Source organism: Scyliorhinus canicula, chromosome 19, assembly GCF_902713615.1.
Source record: "Scyliorhinus canicula chromosome 19, sScyCan1.1, whole genome shotgun sequence".
NCBI lineage: Eukaryota > Metazoa > Chordata > Chondrichthyes > Carcharhiniformes > Scyliorhinidae > Scyliorhinus > Scyliorhinus canicula.
Window position 1 is genome coordinate 91,631,067 of NC_052164.1, and position 25,593 is coordinate 91,656,659.

General features: G+C 44.8%; 1 protein-coding gene across 5 annotated transcripts in view; it reads left to right on the forward strand.

Moving 5' to 3' along the window:
* Positions 1-11,027: 11,027 nt before the first annotated feature.
* Positions 11,028-25,593, forward strand: part of LOC119953880 (cell adhesion molecule 1-like) — a 427,713-nt gene continuing 413,147 nt past the window's right edge. For 3 of the 5 annotated variants that reach the window (XM_038778495.1, XM_038778497.1, XM_038778498.1), the window contains exon 1: positions 11,028-11,188. In XM_038778495.1, coding sequence (XP_038634423.1) covers positions 11,083-11,188 — 106 coding nt within the window. In that variant the 5' untranslated portion in view covers positions 11,028-11,082. The remainder of the gene's footprint in view (positions 11,189-25,593) is intronic. The other 2 variants (XM_038778499.1, XM_038778496.1) reach the window with 1 other exon arrangement.

The window sequence follows — 25,593 nt, forward strand, 5'->3', positions numbered from 1 at the left end:
AAGTGGGGAAAGTGAAGATATAAGAAAGCTTTATTAAATACGTTGCATTGTCTTTTGACAAAAGATGGAGGAAATTAGAACATAGATATTCTGCAAGGGAATAAGGAACAATTGTTACAGATAATTGTAAAAGAAAGGATTCTCCAAAATTAACATTAGACAAGGTTGCTAATGTGTTAGGCCCTGATGGTACCTGAGTGAGAAGTGAGAGAAAGCAAAGGCTTTGACTGCATCCTACTTCAATATGCGCGTTGTGTCATAAGACTGGAGAATAGCCAATGTATCAACCTTGTTCAAGAGAGGAAGTGAAGGATAAAGTATGTAACAGTAAACCATTTAGTTTACCCTTAGTTGTGGGCAAGCACTCGGCCCATCAAGTCTGCACTGACCCTTGGAAAGAGCACCCTACCGAAGCCCACATCACCGTCCTATCCCCGTAACCCGGTAACCCCACCTAACCTTTTTTGACACTAAGGGCAATTTAGCAGGGCCAATCCACCTAACCGGCACATATTTGGACTGTGGGAGGAAACCGGAGCACCCGGAGGAAACCCACACACACACGGGGAGAAGGTGCAAACTCCACCCAGGCAGTGACCCAAGCAGGGAATCGAACCTGTGACCCTGGAGCTGTGAAGCAACAGTGCTAAACACTGTTAACATGCCCCTGAGTCAGTGAAGATTCGATGGATGGATGACCTTCTTCTGCAATGTAGAGATTCCATGCTTCTATGAAATAGGAAAATGCTATTTTATCTGGCTAGGAAATCGGAGCTGAGGGATTAATTGAGGAGAGACATCAAGAAAAATATTTTTAACAAGAGGGTTATTGAAGAGGTTGAGGTAGAGAACATTGTGTCTTTTTAAGAGAAAATGTAATCAATATTTGAAGCAGATTGAAGTTCAATCTATGGGAGAGAGCAGGACAATGGGATTTATTTCAGATCATTCCTGCCAGGTACCAATATAATTTCGGACATGCTCTAGGTACATCTGCAATGCAACAACAATGCGCCCACACAACTGGGAGAATATGAATTGTAGCCCAGAGTCAAAGATATCAAAGGAAACCAATGTGTGATTCATTGGGAAACAGGGGTCTCGTTCTGCTTCACTTGAAGGTCAGGTTAAACTTTAACTTTCAAATACAAGCATTGTTTCTTCTTTCTTCTTGAATTTCTCGCCAGTTTATCTTAAGTTGAATTACCTCTTGGAAGTTTTAGATTTTTCTCCTGCAGAAGGCTAAAGGGAATTGCTTCTACTTCTGACTTTTCTTTAAGTTGACTCCTGGAGTTAAACAGAACAATAGACATGGATATCAGCTCTGAGACAGGGAGGAATTGGGTATCCAGCAAATTTCACAGCAAGATGTGCTGAACATTTCTAAATTGTGGCTTTCAGGGGAAGATTGAAGTGGTTTGGGAAGGGGGTTGGGGGGGAGGGGGGGGGGGTGGATGTGATGGGTGCGGTTGGTGGGAGGGGAAAGAGGGGGTTGGAACATCAACATTCAGAGACAGGCGACGTTGCAGAGACCGGGTTTGTGGGTAGCACAGAGGGAGATCAGGGGCTTTGTGGAGGAGATCAGAAGAGTCAGGGGTGGTCAGATAGCATGCGGGGTGGGAGGGGGTTGGGCATTGGACCAAGCAAATGAAAGAGATCCGAAAGGGTTTCCCGGCTAGCCAAAGTTAAATTTAAAATATTGCTTAAATGAGAGCCATGCTTAGTGTCATAGGCCATTCGCTCCATTGAGTCCATGCCACTCTCCATGGGACAACCCAGTCAGCCCTACTCTTCCGCTCAATCCCTGCAACCCTGTTTATTTACTTCACATACCCATCCAATTTCCTTTGAATCACTGATTATTTCCGTTTCCACCACACTCATGGCCAGTGAATTCATGGCATGGTGGCACAGTGGTTAGCACTGCTGCTTCACAGCACCAGGGACCTCGGTTCGATTCCGACCATCGGCTAACCCTCTATGCGGAGTTTTCACCTTCTCCCTGTGTCTGCGTGGGTTTCCTCCGGGTGCTCCGGTTTCCTCCCACAGTCCAAAGATATGCAGTTTAGGTGGATTGGCCACAGTAAATTGCCCCTTAGGGTGGGGTTACAGGAATAGGGTGGTGATTGGCCCAAGATAGGGTGGTCTTTTGAAGGGTCGGTGCAGACTTGATGGGCCGAATGGATTCCTTCTGCACTGTAGGGATTTTATGATTCTTTTTTTTAATATAAATTTAGCGTACCCAATTCATTTTTCCCAATTAAGGGACAATTTAGTGTGGCCAATCCACCTGCCCTGCATTTCTTTGCGCAAACATGGGAGAATGTGCGAACTCCACACAGGCAGTGACCCAGAGCCGAGATCGAACCTGGGACCTCGGCACCGTGAGGCAGCAGAGCTAACCGCGGTGCCACCCTGCTGCCCTGGGATTTTATGATTCGAATTGCAGGTCATCACCTCTCTTTGTGTAAAAATGTTTCTCGTTACTTCCCCAACCCCACCACATACATTTCTTGCCCTGAACCTTAAATATGTCAACTTCTGTCAAATCTCCCTCAATCTGGACAACAACCCCAGATTTTCCAACCTACCTTCTACTTAAAATCCCATTCAGCCTCATTACAATATTTAAATAGCTCCTGCCAGTGGGTTCCCTGCCCACCTTTGTCCCACCTTTGTTGGAATTGGGCGAATGGGGTTTGGGATTCAGATATTCTACATTTTAACTTTCGACCCAATTTCTACACATCTGTATTTGGGGATTCAGAATCCTCCCAATTTTTTTATATCTCTGGTGCTTCCTGAATTTTGACTATCCAATCAAATCTTTTTTTTAATTCATTTTTTTTACGGGATGTGTGCATCGCTAGCCTAGCCAGCCTGTGTTACCCATTCCGAATTGCCCTTGAGGAGGAGGGTGTGAGCTGCCTTCTTGAACTGCTGCAGTCCATGTAGTGTAGGTACACCTACTGTGCTGTTAGGGAGGGAGTTCCAGGATTTTGTCCCAGTGACAGTGAAGGAACGGTGACATATATTTCCAAGTCAGGATGGTGAGTGACTTGGAGGGGAACCTCCAGGTGGTTGGGCTCCCATGTACCTGCTGCCCTTGTCCTTTTAGATGGCAGTGGTGATGGATTTGGAAGGAGCTGTCTAAGAAACCTTGGTGAGTTCCTGCAGTGTATCTTGTAGATGGTACACACTGGTGCTATTGTGTCACGGTGGTCGAGGGAGTGAATGTTTGTGGACAGGATGCCAATCAAGCAGGGTGCTTTGTCCTGATAGTGTCAAGCTTCTTTAGTGTTGTTGGAGCTGCAATCATCCAGTCAAGTGTGGAACATTCCATCACAATCCTGACTTATGACTGGTAGGTGGACAAGCTTTGGGGAGTCAGGAGGTAAGTTACTCGCCGCATGATTCCTGCCTTTGACCTGCTCTTGAAGCCACAGTATTCAGATGGCTAATACAGTTCAGTTTGTGGTTAATGGTAACTCCCAGAATGTTGATAGTAGGGGATTCAGGTAATGTCATTGAAAGTCAAGGGGTGATTGTTTGATTCTCTCTGAATGGAGATGGTCATTGCCTAATATCAAGGCAGCTTTTATGGCACGAATGTTACTTGCCATCTTTTGGCCAAGCCTGGATATTGTCCAGGTCCTGCTGTATTTGCATGTAGACTGCTTCAGTGTCTGAGGAGTCACGAATGGAGCTAAACATTATGCAATTATTTGCGACATCCCCAGATCTGACTTTATGCTGGAAAGATGGTCATTGATGAAGCAGCTTTCAGTGGTTGGGCTCAGGACATTACCCTGAAGAACTCCTGGAGTGATTTCCTGGAATTGAGATGATTGACCTCCAGCCGCCACAACCATCTGCATTTGTGCCAGGTATGACTCCAACCAGTGAAGATGTTTCCTCCTGATTCCCATTGACTCCAGTTTAGCTAGGGCTCCTTGATGCCATATATAATCGAATGCTGTCTTGATATCAAGGGGCAGTCACTCTCACCTCACCCTTGGAGTTCAGCTGTTTTGTCCATGTTTGAACCAAGGCTGTAATGAGGTCAGGAGCTGAGTGACCCTGGCAGAATCCAAACTGAGTGTCAGTGAGCAGGTTTTTGCTAAGTAAGTGTCGCTTGATAGCACTGTTTATGACCCCTTCTATCACTTTACTGATGATCGAGAGTGGACTGATAGGACAGTAATTGACCGGGTTGGATTTGTCCTGCTTTTTGTGTATTTATTTTTTATTGTTTTTAAATTTAGAGTACCCAATTCATTTTTTCCAATTAAGGGGCAATCCCGGCTCTGGGTCACTGTCCGTGTGGAGTTTTCACATTCTCCCCGTGTTTGTGTGGGTTTCGCCCCCACAACCCAAAGACATGCAGGCAAGGTAGATTGGCCACGGTAAATTGCCCCTTAATTGGAAAAAGATTAATTGGGCACTCTAAATTTATATTAAAAAAAAGAATATTATCAGGGCTCACAACCTTTGAAGTATCCAGTGTCTTCGGCCGTTTCTTGATCTCGCGTGGGGTGAATCGAATTGGTTAAAGACTGGCATGCGTGTGCTTGGGACCTCTGGAGGACTTCTCGAGGGACCTCTGTCACTTACATAAAAAACTGATCACATTGCACTGTTTAAATTCAAACTATTTATCTTTTGTGTGACAAATGACACGAGGAAAGGCTTTGTCTCAGGTATATGTTTCGAAGATAGATGAAATAAACTTTCTGTATACTTTTTATAGATGTTGTTTGATAAGTAAACAATTGGACTGGGCTCCAGTTGGAGGTACATTGCTGTATTCTCATACATGCTTTGAATGGGCCAAAGGCCATCTTTTTGGATATATTTTCAGAACCTCTTGCTCAATCTATTAAACTTAAAGCCATTCAAATGTGAAAAAAGTTAATTATTTGCACATAAACCATGCCAACAGAAGTTGAGCTGGATGGGTTTTTGGAAATGAGTAATTATTAAAATAATTACAAAGGTATTTGTAGCCTTGTAGAATTTGCAGCCTTGTGGAATTAAATTGAACTTGATTTTGTAACCGCAGTAGCGTTATTCTGGAAACAAAAGCAGCACAGTTGCTATTTTCTACAATTTAAAATGTGTGTATTTAATGCAGCTTGATCAGGTGTTAGAAAAGCACGCAAGTATTCTACAGCATGATATTGAAAATTAAGGAATAAAATGTGTAGACTTGCTCCACCAACTGTTTATTCTTGGGACTCTTTCTTTCTTTCTGCTAGCTGCCAGTGTAAGCTTCATAAGGCAGATTCTCGTGCCCTTGCTAATATGACACAATAGACATGGCAGGAGTGTCTAAAAGGAGCCTAATTTTTCCTTCAAATATCCAAATGCGGGAGATTCAGCCCTTCTGTGATTGAGAAGTAGGTGCAGACAAAGGGTCATCAGCCATTTGCTCTCATGCTACATTCAGGAAGGAATAGGGAGGGAAATGGCATTGATCAAGAAGGCAATTGCAGCAAAGCATAACCCTTTCCATTCTGATCATTTTTAGTCATTGTGAAAAGTATCTGGTTCCCAATTTATTAGACGGCAACGAAACAGCGAACTGCACCTGTCTTGCAGAGAAAAGCGGGCAGAACTGGCAAGGTCATAGAAGGCAGAGAGTAGCAATGGAAGGGAGCTTTTCTGATTGGAGGGCTGTGACTAGTGGTGCTCCGCAAAGATTAGTGCTGGGACCTTTGCTGTTCGTAGTATATATAAATGATTTGGAGGAAAATGTAACTGGTCTGATTGGTAAGTTTGCGAACGACACAAAGGTTGATGGAATTGCGGATAGCGAGGACTGTCAGAGGATACAGATTGTTTGGAGACTTGGGTGGCGAGATGGCAGATGGAGTTTAATCCGGACAAATGTGAAGTAATGCATTTTAGAAGGTCGAATACAGGTAGGGAATATACAGTGAATGGTAGAACCTTCAAGAGTATTGACAGTCAGAGAGATCTTGATGTACAGGTCCACAGGTCACTGAAAGGGCAACACAGGTGGAGAGGGTAGTCAAGAAGGCATACGGCATGCTTGCCTTCATTGGCTGGAGCATTGAGTATAAAAATTGGCAAGTCATGTTGCAGCTGTATAGAACCTTAGTTAGGCCACACTTGGAATATAGTGTACAATTCTGGTCACCACACTACCAGAAGGACGTGGAGGCTTTAGAGAGGGTGCAGAAGAGATTTACCAGGAAGTTGCCTGGTATGGAGGGCATTAGCTATGAGGAGAGGTTGAATAAACTCAGTTTGTTCTCACTAGAACGAAGGAGGTTGAGGCACGACCTGCTAGAGGTCTACAAAATTATGAGGGGCAAAGACAGAGTGGATAGTCAGAGACTTTTTCCCAGGGTAGAGGGGTCAATTACTAGCGGGCATAGGTTTAAGGTGTGAGGGGCAAGGTTTAGAGGAGATGTACGAGGTAAGTTTTTTACACAGAGGGTAGTGGGTGCCTGGAACTCGCTGCCAGAGGAGGTGGGGGAAGCAGAGATGATAGTGATGCTTAAGGGGCATCTAGACAAATACATGAATAGGATGGGAATAGAGGGATGCGGACCCCGGAAGTGTAGAAGATTTTAGTTTAGATGGGCAGCATGGTCGGCGCAGCCTTGGAGAGTCAAAGGGCCTGTTCCTGTGCTGTACTTTTCTTTGTTCTTTGAATAACTTCAAATTAAGTCAGACATAGTATGACCATAGTTGCAATTCATAATTTAAAAAATCATTAAAAATGGTAAGATTTTGTAAATCATCCTCCACTCCATTTTAAATCCTTCACATCACGCACTAGACCCCGTGGGAAAAATTTCTCGGGCAACCTATTCCCAGACCTGTGTCAGAGCTGCTTTGCAACTGATAGCTCTGAGATGTGCTGGAGCAGCCATGCATCGCTGTGTCTCAGTTTTTCCGTTTCACCTTTCTGCGATGCCCAACTAACACAGACTGCAGGGCACTGTGCTCTTAATCTCTGAACGCTGAAGAAAAATCAAAGTTTAAAGTACAAAAGGTATAAGGTTTCACAGTTGTTTACATGCTATTGGATTTTGTGCAGTTAGTCCTTCGATAGGCCTCAAAGTTAGTGATATTTAAAAAAGGATTCGGTGGGAATAAACATTTACTTTTGAATGTTTTGTACTCTTGAACAGCCACTGTCAGTTTTAACCTTTCAGAACAATATCATGCTTAGTCTGCTCCGTTCCAACAATCTGCTACAGCCTCCATCTGAGAAAAGTACTGTCAACTGTGTTAGTGGGACAATTTTCTATTTTCCACATCAGTTATCTCTGCAGGATTGACAGTTTGAGGAGAATTCGGGGCAGCTTTGCGCCCTAGGTAATTCCCACATTGAATTGAGATTGAGTACACACCTTCCACCTGGGAGATGGCCTGTTTCAACAAGTGTCCAGTTAACACTAACGAGACTTCTTTACTTTTCACCATCGCTGATGTGTTACCGCCCTTAATGTTCCACTTTCTAAGCTTGCTGCAAATATTCTTCCTGCTCTGTGACTTGCCCCGAAACAGGCGACAGAAGATTCCCCATCTTTTCTTTCCCAGCAGCTGAATCTTACTTCCCATCACTTCCTTCCCATTGGAGTTAACAGTCGATCGATCGGATCACAGTGCCCTGCTGAGTTGGATAGGTTAAAATTAGCTCCCGAGTTATGATTTTCCGATATCCGTCAGGGAGTTTTAGGACCTGGAGACAAACAGATCAGTTCCAACACATTTATGGATTTTGAAATATTGACCCTCTCTCTACACCGTTGTCGACACAGGTGTGATATGGCAAACTTGTAATATGTTACTCGATCCATATATCCTTGGTCTACAGCACTCCAAGGTACCACAATCAGTGGTTAATCAGCCATTCTCACTTACAATAGGAAGATGGAATGATGCATCTATCATTCCAAGGTGGCGTCCTCCTATTCCAGCTTCAGTTAATCATGCATGCCAATGCCCAAAGGAGTAAGACGGGGCAGATCATACGTACTCTGAATTGGGATCATGGAGAGTGCCAATTCATTCATTTATGTCTCTGAACTTGAGGAATGGGCTGTTTAGCACAGGGCTAAATTGCTGGCTTTGAAAGCAGACCAAGGCAGGCCAGCAGCACGGCTCGATTCCCTTAACAGCCTCCCCGAACAGGTGCCAGAATGTGGCGACTAGGGGCTTTTCACAGTAACTTTGTTTGAAACCTACTTGTGACACTAAGTGATTTTCATTTCATTTCATTTTTCAAGTGGGTTGTGTCCCTAAATGAAGTATGGACTCCATATTAAATAAAAGCACAAACTCTGTGGATTTGTCAGTAACACATGAATAAACTGCAGTTGATCAAAGAAAAGCTGGTTCGTAACCCTATTACATTTTAGAATCTCACCTATTCCCTCAGCCTGGAACTAAAGACTGATTTCAAGAATTCTTGTCTGTTTGAAGTTATTCCAATTTTAAACAAAAGCTTGCATTTATATGGTGCCATTAATAACGTTTTTCCCAAGTGCTTTACATCCAAAGGAAGTGTTTCTGAACACACTGTCCAGTGTGTGGTGTTGTGGGTGGGGGAGTGGGGGGGGGGGGTGGGGGCGAGTAAGAGCCGGTTGTCTCCGTTGGCAATAGATGGGGTTTGATCCCCATTCTAGCTGAAGTAGAGTTAGGGCTTGTCTCCTCAAAACCGGGGTATAAACCCTCGAGTAACCCAAGATAAAAATGCTGGAAAATCTCAGCAGGTCTGGCAGCATCTGTAGGGAGAGAGAAGAGCTAACGTTTCAAGTCCGATGACTCTTTGTCAAAGCTAACAGACAGGGAAAGTGGGAAATATTTAGACTGTGGAGTGAGAATGAAAGATGAGTCATAGCCACAGAATCCCAGGGACGCCGGGTGCTCATGGCCACAGAAACCAAGGGGAAAGAGTGCTCATGGCAGTCCCCAGAGAGAACAAAAGATGTGAAAGGCCAAACAACAGAGAAACTGACATCAGAGGGTAAACTCTGACAGATGTAGATGTTGGGGAGGGGAAGGGGAAGCAAAATGGAGAAAGGGTAAGGAAAGTTGGATAAGATGATGTGGGGGGTGGGGAGGTTTAATATATATTATGCCAAAGTGCGGGGGCAGGGGTTAATATATAGTAACCCAAGATGCTTCCTGGAAAAGCCACTATTGTAATGGCGGGGCAGCACGGTGGCCTAGTGGTTAGCACAACCGCCTCACGGCGCTGAGGTCCCAGGTTCGATCCCGGCTCTGGGTCACTGTCCGTGTGGAGTTTGCACATTCTCCCCGTGTCTGCGTGGGTTTCGCCCCCACAACCCAAAAATGTGCAGAGTAGGTGGATTGGCCACGCTAAATTGCCCCTTAATTGGAAAAAATAATTGGGTAATCTAAATTTAAAAAAAAAAACAAAAAAAAACAAACTATTGTAATGGCAACCAATTTACACACAGAAAATGCCTCCCCAAAAATATATTATATAATAACGACGCGATCGCCTGTCTTTAGGCACACTCATCAGGGATAGACACTAGACTGGATAACTGGGGAAATCTCCCCCTTGTTCTTCATAGTTCTTCTCATCGCCTACTTCTCTACAAGGAGTGGATCATGTGAGGGGCAGCACGGTGGCGCAGTGGCTAGCACTGCAGTCTCACGACGCCAAGGTCCCAGGTTCGATCCCAGCTCTGGGTCACTGTCCGTGTGGAGTTTGCACATTCGCCCCGTGTTTGTGTGGGTTTCGCCCCCACAACCCAAAGATGTGCAGGGTAGGTGGATTGAACACGCTAAATTGCCCCTTAATTGGAAAAAAAAATGAATTGGGTACTCTAAATTTATTTTTAAAAGTCAGCTAAGTGGGCAAGAAATGTATTCTCATGGGCTGTACGTTATCCCTCTTCAATATCCGAGAGGTGCATTTTGGAAGAGAGGTTATTTTCATAGATATTTCATAGTATTTACAGTGCAGAAGGAGGCCATTCAGCCCATCGAGTCTGCACCGGCTCTTGGAAAGAGCACCTGACCCTATCCCCATAACCCAGTAACCCCACCCAACACTAAGGGCAATTTTGGACACAAAGGGCAATTTATCATGGCCAATCCACCTAACCTGCACATCTTTGGACTGTGGGAGGAAACCGGAGCACCCGGAGGAAACCCACGCACACACAGGGAGGATGTGCAGACTCCGCACAGACAGTGACCCAAGCCGGAATTGAACCTGGGACCCTGGAGCTGTGAAGCAATTGTGCTATCCACAATGCTACCATGGAGAGCCATCAGGAGAGAAATTGATCAAAACCTTACACCCTCCCTGACCCCACCCCATTTCCTTAGAATCAAAATCTTACCCCCCCCCCCCCCCCCCCCCCACCCACCTCCAAAAAAGACACACACTTCCTCAGACTCTTCGCCTGAAAGCTGCCAGCGGGGAGATCAGAGCTCACTGACTCAGATTGGGGATTAAACCTTGGACTTGTTCAGAGGACTAGTTCACCCAACTTGTTTCGAACGGGAGCAAGGTCCATGATTCCCCCTCCAAAATGTGACAGAGCTTCCTTTTATTTCACCACCCCCCCCCCCCCTGCATGTGAGAGGGGAAATCAAGAGACTCAAGAACCTTCCCCTCAGCCACCCACACCCCCTACCTAGCTCAAGACAGGGTCGAAATCTTTTACCCCCCCCCACCCCGCCTAGGTTTTCCAAGTCGGAGATTGCCAAGAACTGATGAGCACAAGTCTTTAGTAATGTTAACTAAAAAAAAATCTGGGCTTCATAATGAAAGGGCAAGACAATCCTGAGGGCAGAGAAAGGGAGGTGCCATAGTTTGGAGAGAGGGCTCATATTTTTCCTCCCCCCTTCTTCTGGTTCTTTGCTTCTGCCCTCTTCCCTCCCTCCCTCCAATTTGCCTGGTGCATATTCCGCCACCCCATTTCCATTCTGTGCCGTTCCAGTCCGCGCAATTAGCATCTCATTAGCATCTGATTATCATCTGATTAGGCGGTGATTAGCATGCGGAGGCGGGGCAGCGCCGCCACTCCGCTCGGCTCCGCTCCGCACACAGGCAGGTGTATGTTCAACATGGCGTTCGCGATGCCTGGCGCTGCTGCTGTTTCTGTCTCTGCTGCTTCCCACCATCTCCTCTGCCTGGCCGTGTGGGCACTTATCATCGGGAAAGGTAAGCAGGGGGTGGGGGTGGGGGAAGAGGTGGGGGGGAGGTGGAGGAGGGAGGGTGGAGAAGGGGGTGGAGGGTGGTGAAGAAGAAAAAGAAGTAGGGAGTGGGGTGTAAGGGAAGGATAACAGCAGCCAGACAAGGAAGGATACATCCAGAGGATTGGGGGGGGGGGGGGGGGGGGAGAGAGAAAGAAGAAAGAAACGGCAAAAAAAAGAGGGGGACCCTCTTGATTTTCAAAAGGAAACATGCTTGAGGAAGAGGGGAATGAGAGAGAAAAGGAGAGCTGAAATGTGTTGCTGTTTGAGCTGTCTGATCCACCCCCCTTCCCCCCCCACTCAATCTCTCGAGTTCAATCCCAGCAAAGTTCTCTCTCCCCTTGTTTTCAATTTTGATTTCAGGCAAAAAATAAGCTTGAAACGAAGCGATGATTTGCAACATGAAACGTGTGTGTCTGCTTCTCAATTGGAACTTTTGCAAGCCCTGGGAAGCAGGCAGAGAAATCTCAGCAGCAATATCCCCAGAAACTGTGGCGTTGGAGAGGGAAGGAGTTTTATTTACAAGCCAGAAGCTCGGATTGTGCCTGACTGACAAGTTATGTTGTTTGCCATCGTGTGGCCTCTGGAAGTGCTGCGCGTCGATAGACGTTGGCATTGGCACTATTGTAGAATGAAATGCATGGAACTGTGAAAAGTTGGGGGAACGGTTTAGGTTGGGGGGGGGGGGGGCGGTTTAACCCCCCCGTACTAGATATAGGATTGTACTTTGTACACCGGAGTGGCTGGCAGTTCAGGTAGCAGGCGGGAGGGCGATGTTTCTCAGGAAATCCTTGTCTCTTTTTTTCTAAACATGAGAAAATCGACCAAACTGCGATTTGAGGGGGAATCTCTCGATCCACTTTGCACTCTCGCTTGCCGGCTGCTCTGCCCGGTTAACAGAGTGAGATTGAAACTGATGTGAAATGCCAAGGCTGACAAGCTGTTGCAATGACTAGATGTCAATTTCCCCTCCTCCCCGCGCGGTATCGACTGAAGAAGGCACAACAAGTGGATACATGCATGCCTTTCTGTCTACGGTTTATTAAACGATGTGAAATTTCATTTCCAGCGGGTTCACCCTCCGGGCTGTCTTTTTAAAAAAAATGCTAGTGGAAGGAGACAGGGGAAGCCCGCCTTTTCCACCCTCTCCCTCTCTCTCCCTCTGTTCCTCAACCCCTTTGTTTGCAAGGCGATTACTGAAGCCCATCGCCACTTCCCTCTCTTTTTTAACCCTTTTGTCAGCTCACAGCGGTCCCGTCTCTTCCGCCTGGTGTCCTGCTTGCACAGCCCACAGTGCGAAGCTATGGAAGGGAGGGAGAGCTCTGCTGGGGGGGGGGGGGGGGGGTTAGAGTTAAAATTAATAATCATGATTTGATATGATTAAAATCGACATGAAACCGCGCAGAGGAGCTTTACCGCTCTTCAAAACTTTTTCTTTTTCCTTCGTCTCGCCTTTCCACGCTCTTTAACTGGACCGAGCATTTATTTATTTTATTTTATTACATCGTTTTCGAACGCAAAATCTGGAGCAGTATTTCAATTTTCGGGTTCCCGCTAGAGAAATCCCCCTCCGTGCGATTTCAAACGCAGCGACAATGCTATTCCCCGGTCCGCTGCTGAACTCTTCCAAGGAAGAGATAAGGGCGAATTAATTCCTGGATTGTGTGAAAAGGGGGGTGGGGATTTTGTCTCCACTTCCAAATCCTGTTTTTTTTTCTCTTTTTGGTTTCAAAACGCGATCCACCCAAAACTCAGGTTTACAATTTCACCGATCAATGCATTTCGTGCATCATTTTACTGACCCGTGTGAATTGCCTTTTTTCTGTTTGTTTTTTTTTACATTTTAAATCACTTGGCGCCACTCTTGTGGAATACTGGCCATCTGTCACGTTGGATAGAGAAACCTGACCTGCTGGCTTGTCCACGAGTCCCTCTTCTCCCCCCACCCCGGAACTTCCAGTATCAATATCCCCAGAAACTGGCGAATCCCCCACCCACCCCGCTGCCCATCTGCACTTTGATCGTGGGGTGCTCCTTGCCAAAGCTGTTTGTGGAAAGGGTGGGTGAAGGTGGCAAGTGACACCAGCTCATCGCCACTGATAGCTTCATCAAAGCAGGGTCGCCGCTTGCTCCTTACTCGCAGTGACTGTCCAGTGGGTCGCGGTGCGTCTGTGTGTGTGGGGGGGGGGGGGGGGGGGGCATTGCCGGCGACCTTTCCTGGCGAGAGACGGCGAAACATCCTCCCCATTGTCGATTGTGAGCGTTATCGATTGACCTTTGCAAATTTAACAAATCAGAACACCCCGAAACAGCAGCCAGTGCCCGTGGACAAAAGAGTGTATTCATATGCATTTTGTAGATGATTTCCTCCGCCACAATGAACGCTGTTCGTGATCAGTGCAAAACACTGGATCACTGTACTCATTTCAGTAGTTAAAAAAAAACACGAGGCCATTCACATTTCCTGGGAGATGCCTTTTAATACAATGGGCATTTTTCTTTCGGACGGTGGAGGGGAGGGGGGGGGGGGGGGGAGTGATTCATGAAGTGATAAAAAAAAGTCAACGCCACTAAATGTCCAACACCACCTACTCCCTGTGCAACATTTTCACATCATTGCTGCCACCATGCTCCCACTGGTGTTATATTTTGAACACGATACAAGGCTGTTTCAGCCCGTACTGTTTATTTTTTTTGTGTGGGGGGTTGTAGGGTGAATTTAACCAAACCTTGTTTTTATTTAATTGTGTGTGGGAATACCCCGGAATTTTGAAGAGCTTTTCAGAGGGTGTGAGAATCAGACGTGACAAACACTTCACTATAAATCCGAGTGCTGTTACGTTTTTTTTTCTCTATGGAGGAGGTTAAGGCGTCTCGCTTATAGGGGAATATACGACAACATATGGGAATGTTGTGAAGTTTATTTTACTGACCCGCACAGGGGAGGAAAATGCAGATTCCTTTTACTTTTTTGTTTTGTAAAAAGGGGACTTGTCCAGCTCTGTCCGCCTGCATGTGTTTCTGTGGGTTTTTGACTGTGTCTTGCAGCACTGCCATTTCATAGAGCAAATTTGTTACCTGGGAGCCTCTTTCCAGATAGGCCCGTATTAAATTTCTTTCATCTTCCTCCATCAAAGCCTCGCAGCGTTTTCTTTGTGCTTTCAATTCATTTTGGAAAAAGCTTTCTCTGGATAGCTGTGTTGTGTTGGGAGAGATTTGGCTGCAGAAAATCAGAATCTTAAGACCTTGTCACTGAAGTTGACAAATGCTTTTTCAGCTGGTTAATGTTGGGTTGTTTCCGCAACCCCCACCCCCCTGTACTTTCTATAGCCCCTTTATTGACACTGTACACTGGCTTGGAATCGATTTTTCTAATTATTGAATCATTTTTCTTTTTAAACTTGAAAGGCACTAGCATTTCACTGTTGCAATTGCAAATAGACTGGCTGGAGACTGCTGGTTAGTAGAACTTGGGAATATAGCAATTTTAGAATACAGCAATTTGTCTGCAAGAAAGACTCATGGTAGCTTTGAGTCGCCAGAGTCAGTTCATGCTCAGTAGCTTACAATCAGTCACCGATGTTAATTTTCCTTGGGAACTTTTGGTCAGGGATCAAGGCCACGTAGCTTGCTTTTGAAATATTTTACTTTTTAATGGTGTGCACGGTATCGATTTATTTTTGTCCAGGAGATAGCACTCTCACAGCCAGTGAGATTCCATGGACTCCTATTATTACCGTGTTTACTCAAGTACTACATGCGGCTTTAATGCAGATAGCTGCAGTTGTTTAAGGAATCCAAAACATTTTGTTTAGTTCCTAAATTCTGATTGTCTTTTCTATTGCATGTTTAAATACTAAGCCCATCGAAATGTTTATAAACCCATTCACCAGTTTATTTATGCTGTTGATGCATAATTAATCGTTTTCAGACTGGAATTGAAAAAGTGTTAAATGAGCATTGTATACCAAAATTGTTGGAGGCACTACTGACGAATATTCACTGATGCTACAAGAGCCATTTAAAGGCACTTTACTGCAAAAAGCAGATTGGAATTGACAAATTTCCATGATTATGTTAACCAAAAGTATACTTTCAATTTGTTTCTCTTGTCTCTGCTGCCTCAGCATGCTGCTTACTGTATGTCTTGGAGGGTGCCATGCTCTGCACGCACATTGGAATATCCCACCATTATTTTTGCCTTCATGGTCTACTTGAGTTATCGAGGGATGCCACATTCAAGTCACTTGTTCACGTAAACCTAAGACAATACTTGGCACTCCTGTTTGCATGAGGCACCAATGCTGAGAACAACCCTTTCTTAATGTCTAAATCCATGAAATTCAAGCAAGGCAAAATGGGGAGCAAGAAATCCACCTGCAAAAGACATGCCGTGGAAGCTGTATGTGACCCACAGACTGCAGTTTGGGCACACCGGTGTAAGTGCAGTATTGATTGAGTTGTAGTCATTAAGCTGGTTTACCAAGCAGAGTTCCTGAGGTGTGTGCGATATTCCTTCCAGTGGCTTGGCAGGAATCGCTGGAACAGATCCAGCTGGGGAAGGACATGAGCAAACAGGAGGGAATATAAGCCGTGATACTTTGATCAGGAGCCAAATGCCCAACACCTTGTGGTGCAGCTGCAGTCGGTATGCTTTTTTGTGTGTGAAGGTTAGAACTGCGAAAGGTGTCAGCCTTAATTTCTGTTTTTTCCCCCGTCCTGTCTGGCAGTCTCTGCACTGGTGAACTCGTAGTTGAATTCTGATGAGGGATGTGATTGAAACTTATTCTGGAGTTACAAAACACTCCTGCTCAATGGCAACAAATGATTAGTTTGCTTGTGGGGGTGGTAATCGTGTATTCTTTTTTTAAGAATTGGGTGGGAGGTCACATTGGTATGGTGTGCTTTTAGAGAATGGGGAGGGCTTTACTCAACTCTAATGGGTCACTGTACAGGAAATCTTTCCAGTGTTCTGAATGAAACATTGCTGCTTGGAGACAATGCTAGCTTGTAACATTCTGCCTTCTTACCAGCAGAGGAATGTTATTCATCCTTTTCTGCAATCAATCATGAGCCTGTTGCTTACTCAGTGTATTCCAGGGATGCAGTTTTTATTCTGTATAAAACCTAGGAGAGATGGTTGTGTTTTTAAATATGTAAAATACATTTTCTAAGGTCAGAAATTGATGCGAGTGTCAAATCAAATATTATTCCTGGCACAGCAGTTCCAGGTTACCACCAGGATTTCAATACACACTATTTTTAGGGTTGCCAACCCTCCAGGATTGGCCTGGAGTCTCCGGGAATTGAAAGTCAATCCTCAGGTCTCCTCTGTGTGCAACCCCGGAGAAAATCATCAGAGCATTTAGAAAAAATGTTCTTCTTATGGCCGACAGTCAAGTATCATGCAGTTGTTGGGAGTGTTTTTGCTTTCCATTTGGTGTAGGGATGCAGTGTGCCACAAGGATGGGTGTAGTGAATGACCAATGACAGGAAAATGGGGGCTAGTCATGTGACGAAACCTCCAGGAATACAGTTGGCAACCCCATTTTGTTTTCTAGGTCCACTGCTAAGGTGGATATCGCCCAACTATGGTGTCCATGTCCAGTGCTGTATCAGATATTGTGGAATTCCAATCCAGTTATGGTTCATATGGCCAGGAGGTTCTTTTGTTATTGTGCATTGCCTGGGACAGACTCGGCTGTTAGGCACTGTCTGATCAAATCATGTTCACAAATATTACATCATGAATCTTGCAGGAGAAATGGGCTGCAGTCTAAAGAAGAAAATAGCCCCAACAATCCTAGAGTTCCCTGTAGGGTTTCATTCAATAACATTCTATTTACACTAGCCGCATTGGGCATTTAAAAAAAATGTCTTCTAGCCTTAAAATTTGGAAAAATTAACAGGAAGCCCCAACGTCTCAGATTTGGAAATAACTTATTTTGGGAGCCTTCAGTTCTAAATACCTGCCGACAGTGCATCTGAAAAAGCAACATTAGCAGCTTGTACATCACACTGAATATAATTCCGTCATCTTTCGGGCTTTGCTGAACCTGCAGTGTTCTCCATTACCAACTGCTTGAGAAAGAATAAACAGACCTTGTCCTGTTTTATTGGGCTGCTCCTTGAATCAAAATTGAGTTGTTTTAGATAAGTGACCAGAACGACTTTGGATTGTCTGCATAGCTGGAGTACTTAACATCAACTGAAGGAGTGTTTTTGATTTTTAAGGTGCTGTGGAAAGCTCTTACTGAAGTATAGGTCATACCTGACAAAACTATTTTATCTAGAATACAGTGCAGAAGTACCACTGACATTCACTCCATGAGTAAATGCAGTGTTCCGTATTTTGCAATGCTCTTGTTTTCTTTATTAAAAGATTGTAGCTTCCAGCCCCACACAGTGATTCAAGCACGGAGATGAAATGAAAATCGCTTATTGTCACGAGTAGGCTTCAATGAAGTTACTGTGAAAAGCCCCTAGTCGCCACATTCCGGCGCCTGTCCGGGGAGGCTGGTACGGGAATTGAACCGTGCTGCTGGCCTGCTTGGTCTGCTTTAAAAGCCAGTGATTTAGCCTTGTGAGCTAAACCAGCCCCATGACCCCATGAGGTTGATGCTTCAGATGTTTTCTGGTGTGTCAACCTTTTGGAGGAGATCCCAAATCAAGGCCCTATCTGTCTGCTCCAATGGATGTAGATGTAGTGCTATTCAAAAAATGGATTGCATGAAGCACGCTGGCCAAGTTCATCCTTCAGCTTGCGCCACCACGAAATGGACTTACTGATTGATTCGTCCCTTGCTTTGCTGACCGTGGGATCTTGCTATGTGCAAAATCACAGGCAAATTTGTCTAAAATCAAAGTTGAGCCCGACCATCTTCTGTTTCCCTGTTGGAGGTATTAACTAATCTTTATTAGGGTGCTATTTTTAAGTGTGGCCTGGTCAGTTTATGGGAATGTATAAATTCAGCTATAGAGAAGGACCTGGCCAAGGGCAACAAACCTTTTCATCCCCCCCCCCCCCTCTTGTTTAAAACCAACAGAATACAGTGCAGAAGTACCACTGACATTCACTCCATGAGTAAATGCAATGTTCCAGATTTTGCAATGCTCTTGTTTTCTTTATTAAAAGATTGGCTTCCAGCCCCACACAGTGATTCAAGCATTCAGATAAAATAACAAGACCATGTGCAATGCAGATTTTTGTGAAACCAACGTGTGAATGTCCGATACTGGGTCCATTAAATCTGAACTGATACTTGGCGGCTTTGAGTTGAAACGAATCCACAAGGCAATTTTGAAAAAAAAACTTGGAAAAATATGGCAAATGGTTACTTTAAAAAATGGTAACCTGTGATCATATTATTTAAAATACCATTAGTAATGCACTCAACCTCTCAATTAAGTTGTATGCTAGAAAAAGGCAAGTTAAAGTGCAAAATCTGAATCCAATGCATCCAAATTTGTTAAGATTGCAACTTCACTTTTTTAATTGTAAAATTATTTTGTTTATTAATGTTTTGAGAATAATACATGTTATGAAGTGGGTTATTAGTTGCCGCTTGGTTTGTAATCTTTAGTTTGCATATGCTGTATTCTGTATTCAATTTTCAGAGGATATATTCCTTTTCCTAGACCAATTGAATAATTCCCTAGGGAATTAATTGACAGGTTTCATTTTCTTGTGAACGTTTTCCATCTCTCCTCCCCTAGGTTTGACTCCTTGTTGGGTTTTAATCCCATGGGCGCTAATTCATCCCTGATATCTCCTGAAGAAACACACAAGTTCTAAAAGAAAAGGGAACCAAAGCTGATACTCTTCCCCTCTTCCCTTTAACTTAATGATGCTGAAGTCCACTGCAGCCACTCCACTGTTGTTCTGGGTGAAAGCAACTAATTTAACTTGGGATTTTGGATGATATTGACGGGCATTCTGTTCTCTTGACCATTTACTGAGCCAGTGAGGAAGCAGTGAGGTGTAGCTGCAGGACCTATTCATTAACATTGTACCTGTGCAAGGTGAACACTTCTTAAAATAGCAAGACTACGTTCAATGCAGATTTTGATGAACAAACACACTGATGGTAGTCCCTGCAATCCATTTTAAATTGTAGAGCAATGGTTCGGCCAGAAAGCCACAATTATGCGTTAGCATATCCGGACAAAAAATGCTAGCTGTGTGTTAATAGTAGTAGAAAATGACATGTCCCATATCAAATTAGTACTTTCCATCCCCCCTCCCCCAACTAATTTTCAAATGGATTTATTATTCCTACTTGTACAGTACGTGGCCTTCTATGGCATTTAGATATGCTTAGCATGGCTGCTTGCCCAATGTATCCAGAGATTTTGAGGGCAGTGGGGTGGCAGGAGAGGGTCTAACAATGTATTGTTATATGCACGTGACTGTTTTGATGTAATGTTAATGAAGACCATGTAATTCAGTCAAAATTCTGTTTCCAGGAGTAATGAAGTCCTAAGTGCGGGGCTCCCTTCAGAGCAGAAATTAATGGTTTCAGCAGTTTTTCCTGGGTTTATTCAGCTTGCTGTGTAATGCAAGCCCGGAAGCTTATTTCATCCTCTTGGTTTTAGAGGTGACAATTTTTAGCTTTGATTCTAGCAGTTGCTATTCATCTATTAATAGAAGCTCACAACTTTGATTTAATGCTACTGTCCATTTGTTGGCATTTGCAGTTTTACAGAAAAAGAGCTCGCAGGCCTGAAACCGCTGCTAACAGGCCTGCTACTGCTAACTTCCACAGTTGCGTGCTCATGCTGATGGCAAATGTCTTTATGAGGGAGCAGAAATTCCTGTTTTGTTTTTAAATGTTTAACTTGTTTCGTTGCCTACTCTGATCTAATCGTTTCTCGACCTTTGACTACACAGTTTAGAAATTCTAATAGTTGTGCAGCAGGCGTGAGTTGTTTTTTGAAAACAAACTTCCACATGTGAACTTGCCACACGTTGGGCGAAATTCTCCGCCCCCCACGACGGGTGGGAGAATAGCGGGAGGGCCTTCCCGACATTTTTGCCGTCCTCCCGCTATTCTCCCCCCCCCCCCCCGCCGAAGTCCCGACCCGAATCGCTGCCGCCGTTTTTTTACGGCCGGCAGCGATTCTCAGCTGTTAGATGGGCCGAAGTCCCAGCCCTTTACGCCGTTTTTACGAACGGCAAACACACCTGGTCTTGCCGTTCGTAAAAACGGCGTGACTAACTCGCTATTAATAACCATGGCACCCTTGGCACGGCCGTGCCAATCGGTGCCATGGGCCCGCGATCGGTGCAGCGGGCCCGATGCCTGCGCACTACTTGTCCTTCCGCCGCCCCGCAGTATCCATTCGCGGGGCGGCTGAGGGGCAACCCGGCCCGCGCATGCGTGGGTTTCACGCAAAAACGCGATGACGTCACCCGCGCATGCGCGGGTTGGAGTCTTCCAAACTGCGCATGCGCGGCTGACGTCATATGACGCGTCAGCCGGCGCTAACTCCGGCAAGCGGGCTTAACGATTTTCGTTAAGCCCGTCTTGCCGGAGCCTACGGCGTCGGGCTGCTAGCCCCGACCGGGGACCAGAATCGGTCCCCGGTCGGGAAGGGGCGCGCTGCCGTAAAACCCGCCCGGGTTTTACGCCAGCTTTACGATTTCTCCCGTTTTGGGAGAATCTCGCCCGTTGTGTACCAAAACACTGCAACCAGTTCGTGGCGTAAGTGCATTTGTCTTCAATGGTCAATCTGCTGGGTGCAACTGCACACGTTTCATGGTTAATGTTGTGTAAAAGATGGCACATGTGTGGCTGGGTAATGTTGGGTTATTTCAGTGCAGGGGTGGGTGAGGAAGAGCAATGGTCGTGGAGGCTTGGCTGAGGTGGGCAAAAGCCCATTTTCGTGCAACTCGCACAGATTGCAGTTTTGAGCCTTTTAATTGTTGGAACACAACTGCCATGGTAGTTGGTATTGATAAGTATTCAGCTGAGCATTGCTTCTTGTGCTGAAATTGTGACAGATGTATGTTTCTTGCTACTTTGAGATTCACTGTTTCATTGAAATTAACCGTGAATTTCAACTGATTGATACATGGATTACAGTTGATAACTACTCTCTTGGCTGAGCTGTATATGTTGGTTAGGGGACAGCAAGGGAGAACAGAGTTGCAGATCATGAAACAGTATGTTATGTATCCTTGCACACCTGCACAATTGATTCTACGCATGCTGTGCTGTGTATGGCGAAGGAACAACAATGTTCCTCAATTGTCACGTCGTATTCCTGGTGCTTTGAAAACTTCCATAATACATGACCTGCAGAGATGTCAGGTGCCTCATAGTTTAAGGCAGGGAATCCTATTCCATTTAGATCTAGTCTTTTCATGAACTACAAATAAGTACCTTGAGATCATTTTCTCCGGCGTTTATTAACTTCACCATTTCAATTTCAGTTTCTTTTAAAAAAAATAAATTTAGAGTGCACAATGTTTTTATCCAATTAAGGGGTATCTCGTGTGACCAATTCACCGACCCTGTACATCTTTTGGGTTGTGGGGGCGAGAGCCACGCAGACATGGGGAGAATGTGCAAACTCCACATGGACAGTGACCCGGGATCGAACCTGGCTCCTCGGCGCTGTGAGGCAGCATTGCTGACCACTGCGCCACTGTGCTGCCCTCCATTGCAGTTTTTGGCAGTTGAAGTGGACCCCTTTAAATATTTAAAATACTCATCATTTCAAACTGTCTCCAGGTAAAATTTGTTTGGTGCCCGTACATTCCACGTCACTCAAATTTTGATTCACGTGTTTCGTCAGATTCGCATCAATTCCCTTGCTAACCAAAAAGGTGGTATCTCTGGTGTAAGACGATGGTGAGCTGTTTCAATGAACTTTGCACTGGTGACCACCAACTTGAATTTTTATCGGCATTGCTTTTCACCAATGTCAAAGTGCTTTACAGCTAATGAAATACTTTTTTTTGAAGTGTTGTCATTGTTAAAATGCAGCAGCTAACTCGCGTCCCACAGGCAACAATGTGACAATGATCTGATAAACCTGTTTTGGAATTGTGGGATGAATCCTGTGGTTGTCTGCCATGTTCCTCTTCCAAATCGTAACTTATGACAATAACAATCTCTGTCATTGTCACAAGTAGGCTTACATTAGCACTGCAATGAAACTACTGTGAAAAGCCCCTAGTCGCCACACTCGGGCGCCTGTTCGGGTACACAGAGGGAATATCCAAAATGTCCAATTCACCTAACAAGCACGTCTTTCGGGACTTGTGGGAGGAAACCGGAGCACTAGGAGGAAGCCCACACGGGGAGAACGCGCAGACTCCGCACAGACAGCGACCCAAGTGGGAACCGAACCTGGGACCCAAGCGCTGTGAAACAACAGTGCTAACGACTGTGCTACGGTACTGCCCACAAAAAAATGCTTTCCCTGACCGGGAATCCTTTTCGCCCACCTGAGAGGGTGAATGGGGCCTCTATTTTCCATCTCGCCTGTAAACCGACACACCTTTGACAATGCAGCACTTCCTGGGTACTGGACTGGAGTGTCAGCCTGGAATTTTGTGCTCAAGTCCTGGAGTCCCATCGTTATATCTCTGCTTTATTTACTTTTGTGAATTCTATAATCTGTTTCTTCATTTAAACTGTCAAAGCAATAAATTAAATGGGTTTTTTTTGGATCACAGAAAATTAATTGCTGTTCTATCTCAATTACAGCAAATTAAATTGTAGCCATTGACTAGAGATTCCTTCAGTGTTTTATTGTGCAGATGCTTGCTGTAAGTGAATAGAAAATTGAAATAATTTTAATTGACAGAATTGTTGCATACTTGTTATAAAGTAAAATGAAAAATCAAGTGAGCAGTGAAACCCAGTCCTACTTACATGGCGCAACTCAGATGAAATTCTCATTTGTTGAAGATAAAGTTGCATGAATTCTAGGTGTAATTTGCATAAACCCCTTCAAATTCTCCTCCAGGCTAAGTGTGGCCCTCACGATTTGCTTTTTTTGTGCCCTCCAAAGTTGATATTCCTGGATCTTTACATGCTCATGTCCTGGCAATTAGTTAAACTGATCCCACTCCTAATGTTGATAACTCATACCGGTTCTTGTGATTGTTAAACAACGAGTTGTCAATTGAGCCCAGTATCAGAGGGCTGTCAACACCTGTAGAACTGTGCACAGCAGGAAAGGAGGCATTCGGTGTGAGAATGTATGCTGTGAGTGAAGTTTCATTTGAGTCTAAGTTTCAAGGGATTGGTAACATTGGAAGTTAACAGCACTTCAGAGAAACAAATTAAACACTGTGACTGGTCAGTATCATGTTGTGAAATAAGAGATACTTTATAGTTACCTTGATCTTAAAACGGCTTTCGATAATTTAGAAATTTCAATTTCAAAATGTGAAAGAAAAATCTTCCAAAATTAATCATTTGGCAGCAAGGCAGTTGCCAGGGTAAAGCTGGCAATGGACTGAAATGTAAAAAAAAAACATGCAGTGAACTCTTGTTTTCAAGGAGGGGGCTTACAATTCCAAACTGCCATATTTCATTCTTGATGCATTCCAACGAGTGTTGGGAAATCTGTTCTAAGTTTAGTCTGCGGAGAAAAGTGATACCCGTGCATCCATGTCTTATATAATGAATCTTTTTTTGTGCTCAACGTATGATTTGTGTGCGCGGCCGGGGGGGGGGGGGGGGGGGGGGGCTGGTGTGGAAGAGAAAGCAGTTCTTTCCCCTCTGCTCTAGCCCAAGGCCATGCAGAATGGAAGCGGGGGAGGGGCGGAGTGATCAGTTACATATGACCAAGGATACAAATTTCAAATCTTGTGTCTTATCATATTGAAGAATATGGGCTTTGGTCTCTCTCTCCCACCTCCCCACCCCTATTTCAGATTTTCCAACATGAAGCAATCTGTCTTTCACAGGTACAGCAAACAAAACCAGTGAAAGAAATTCTTCATGAGATTGCATAAACAAGAGAATTTAAAAAAAACACTGGACTTGTATTTTTTTTAAGGACACTTAGAATTGGCTGCCTGTAACAACAACCTGAGAATTCCTGTGATGGTGACATGTTACCGTTCACCTCGTGTAGCAACATGCACATTGTAGCTTGGAACTTTGGATAGCGATGGTCGGGGCGCCAACATTCTTTCCAATGCGTGGCTGACTCGGAATCTCTCCCATTCTTGCCGCCTGCCATTTGTGTGTGTTGGAAGGTTTTGCAGGTTGATGCTCAACCTGTTTGGTCATGTTGTGATTCGAGGCCATCATGTTTGGGAATGGGACTCTTATCTACAGTTTCTGACTCCGAGACTGGGACAGCATGCACTGCGCCACAAAACCTTGTGGATTCCTATCGTCGTGCCCATTGCAGAACTTTAAGGAAATGACCATAAACTGTAATTTAAAGCATGGCTATGGGGTGAAATTTGTGTATTGCTGTTTTTGTAATGATCACTGGAAGAAAGGGAACATGTTATAGTGAGACATCAATGTTATGTTCTCTCTTTTTAGTGGAGGTAATGCACGTTTATATATTACATTTATTGTTAAAAGAGCAAATGACACAAATTACCATTAAAAATAAACACTTTTGCAAGTAAATTACCGCAATTATTTTTCCTGTAAGTCCTGTTCAGCTAATTCTGCTGAAAGGGAAAGCTTTTCCGTTCGATTTTTGTTCCCTTCAGAACAAGCTGCTGTTTTGAAATGTTATTATGCATTGCATTATCCACCAGTGCCTGACACCATGCTGAATGACAGCTGTTCAAAGTCTGGTGGTGGATGGTGAATAACAGTAGGCATGGTTGTTGTTGATCTTATTGTTGTCTATACTTTTCCTCTACAACAGCCTAAATACCAAACCACCACCCTCCCCAATGCAGCAGCAGTGGTTGGAATGGCCATTCTAATCATCCTGCGGTCACCCTTCTTGAGGTCAGACTGGGGGAATTTAACCAGGGTTGCACTGCTCTATGCTGGCAGGGTAAACCTGCTGAGCACAGAGTTCCCTAGTCAGTCTCTTGTTGGCGAACTAATCTGGGTCACCGAAGTTAAATTGTCCTCCCTTGTATTCAACATTTAGATTACCTGTAGATCCTGCAAGACTACTTTATAGCTGGTTCATATGGCAGCACAGTGGTTAGCACTGCTGCCTCACAGCACCAGGGGCCCTGGTTCAACGCTGGCCTTGGATGGCTGTCTGTATGGCGTCTGCACATTCTCTCCATGTCTGCGAGGGTTTCCTCCGGGTGCTCCGGTTTCCTCCACAGTCCGAAGGTGTGCTGGTTAGGTGGATTGGCCATGTTAAAACTGTCCTTTAATGTCCAAGTATGTGTAGGTTGTGCGGCATGTGGCGCAGTGGTTA